Raw genomic sequence first — 1,601 nt, 5'->3', positions numbered from 1 at the left:
TATATTCAGCCAAAGAAAACATTCCATACCAGAAATACCCAGGTACCAAAACAAAAGCAACAGTAATGCTGTTTCAAGGAATCATGAATCAAATGATTCAAAACATTTTGAGCAGTCCAGGAACTTAACAAGTAACAAAGTAAATGATCAAGTAGCTATTAATAAAGAAGTGAACATATCAAACGAAACTAATAACAATATAGAAAATAGGTTGAGAAATTTCAAAATCAACGAATCAATCATATCAAGAATAAAGAAGTGAACATATCAAACGAAACTAATAACAATATAGAAAACAGGTTGAGAAATTTCAAAATCAACGAATCAATCATATCAAAACATTACGATGGTAATAAGAGACATTCGTTTGATCCCTATCGGATGAGTGAATTGCAGAAGATGATGATGCACAGCGAACCAAACAAACGACATTCAGTATGTGAAGCACCTAACCTGGCATTCCTTGAGAACTCTGCGAATGATCATGAAAGTCGTTCAGTAAATAGTCAAGCTGATAATCACAATGTTGGACATTTAAATCGTTCTAATTCTCAAATATCTACAAACTCTTCTCATAAATCAATCCATCAGGATTCGGACGATGGTGAAGACAAAATCGATCTATTAGAAACAAAAATCAAACCCATCCCAAGAATATCGGTCAGACCTGTCAGTAATAAATTCAATACAAGTACACCTGTGAGACCGCCGAGGAAATCCAAATCTATAGACTGTACTTATAGAAATCCATATCAACAAATTACAGAGAACGAAAATCGAAAACCTCGCGCCTATTCAATGGACCGAACGAACTCTATAAATGAAATGGATCTACTGAGACAAAATAGTCAACAAGGTGAAGATATTGTAGCGATAAGAACGAATAAAACTGATCCGGTGAAGAAATTCAAAGAGAAAAATCAAAGTAAGCTGAATATGAGCACTTTCAAATATGAAACAACAAGTGACGTTAGCAGTAAAACGGCTGAAAACCAAAATGTCAAACGTCGAGTCCAGCAAGAGGATGATGATTTAGATTGCAATTATATCTTACAAAGCGCCACGAAATCCAAAGATAAGAGCAAAAATCAAACATTCAATACGTCACAGGACACTAACAGTCAACAGAGAAGATCCAGCAATACCAATCCAGCAACGTTCTACAGGGAATCTAAAGCAGCAGCCAATTATCGTACTGGATCACTTACAAGCGATCAAATGCGTGAAATCAGGGCACATTTCAATGCAAGAAACGCGTTCACGGAAAAAATATCCAACGATTCCAACACAAAATCAAACCAAGTCACTCTACCCAGAGCGAAACATGAGCCATCACCAACGAAACACAAAGACACATCACCTGCACCGATCGATGCTAAAGACAATGCTAAAGTTTCACCCAACAACACAACAGACCAGGATGAATCCAGCAGCGATTTCATGTACGACTTTTTCATACACAGAAATAACAAGTTCAACTCTATCTCGTCGACGAATAGCACGGAAATCAAATCAATCCTCAAGAAGAAGCTGGATGAAGACATTTACAATGCCAGTGTCATATCCTCCAATGATTCTACATCGGGGAGTTCCTCTGTAGT

At 36.9% G+C, this 1,601-nt stretch overlaps 1 protein-coding gene across 1 annotated transcript; it reads left to right on the top strand.

The window, feature by feature from the left end:
- Positions 1–21: 21 nt before the first annotated feature.
- Positions 22–1,588, top strand: LOC113472988 (the record flags this gene model as incomplete). The annotated part of the gene is made up of 2 exons (XM_026832763.1): positions 22–210; positions 300–1,588. A coding segment is annotated over exon 2 (1,207 nt), but the record flags the coding sequence as incomplete, so codon positions are not given.
- Positions 1,589–1,601: the final 13 nt, after the last annotated feature.

The sequence above is a fragment of the Diaphorina citri genome, unplaced genomic scaffold (genome assembly GCF_000475195.1).
Source record: "Diaphorina citri unplaced genomic scaffold, Diaci psyllid genome assembly version 1.1 scaffold11716, whole genome shotgun sequence".
Classification (NCBI taxonomy): Eukaryota; Metazoa; Arthropoda; class Insecta; order Hemiptera; family Psyllidae; genus Diaphorina; species Diaphorina citri.
Note: the sequence above shows the minus strand (reverse complement) of the source record. Positions and strands in the feature narration are given on the sequence as shown.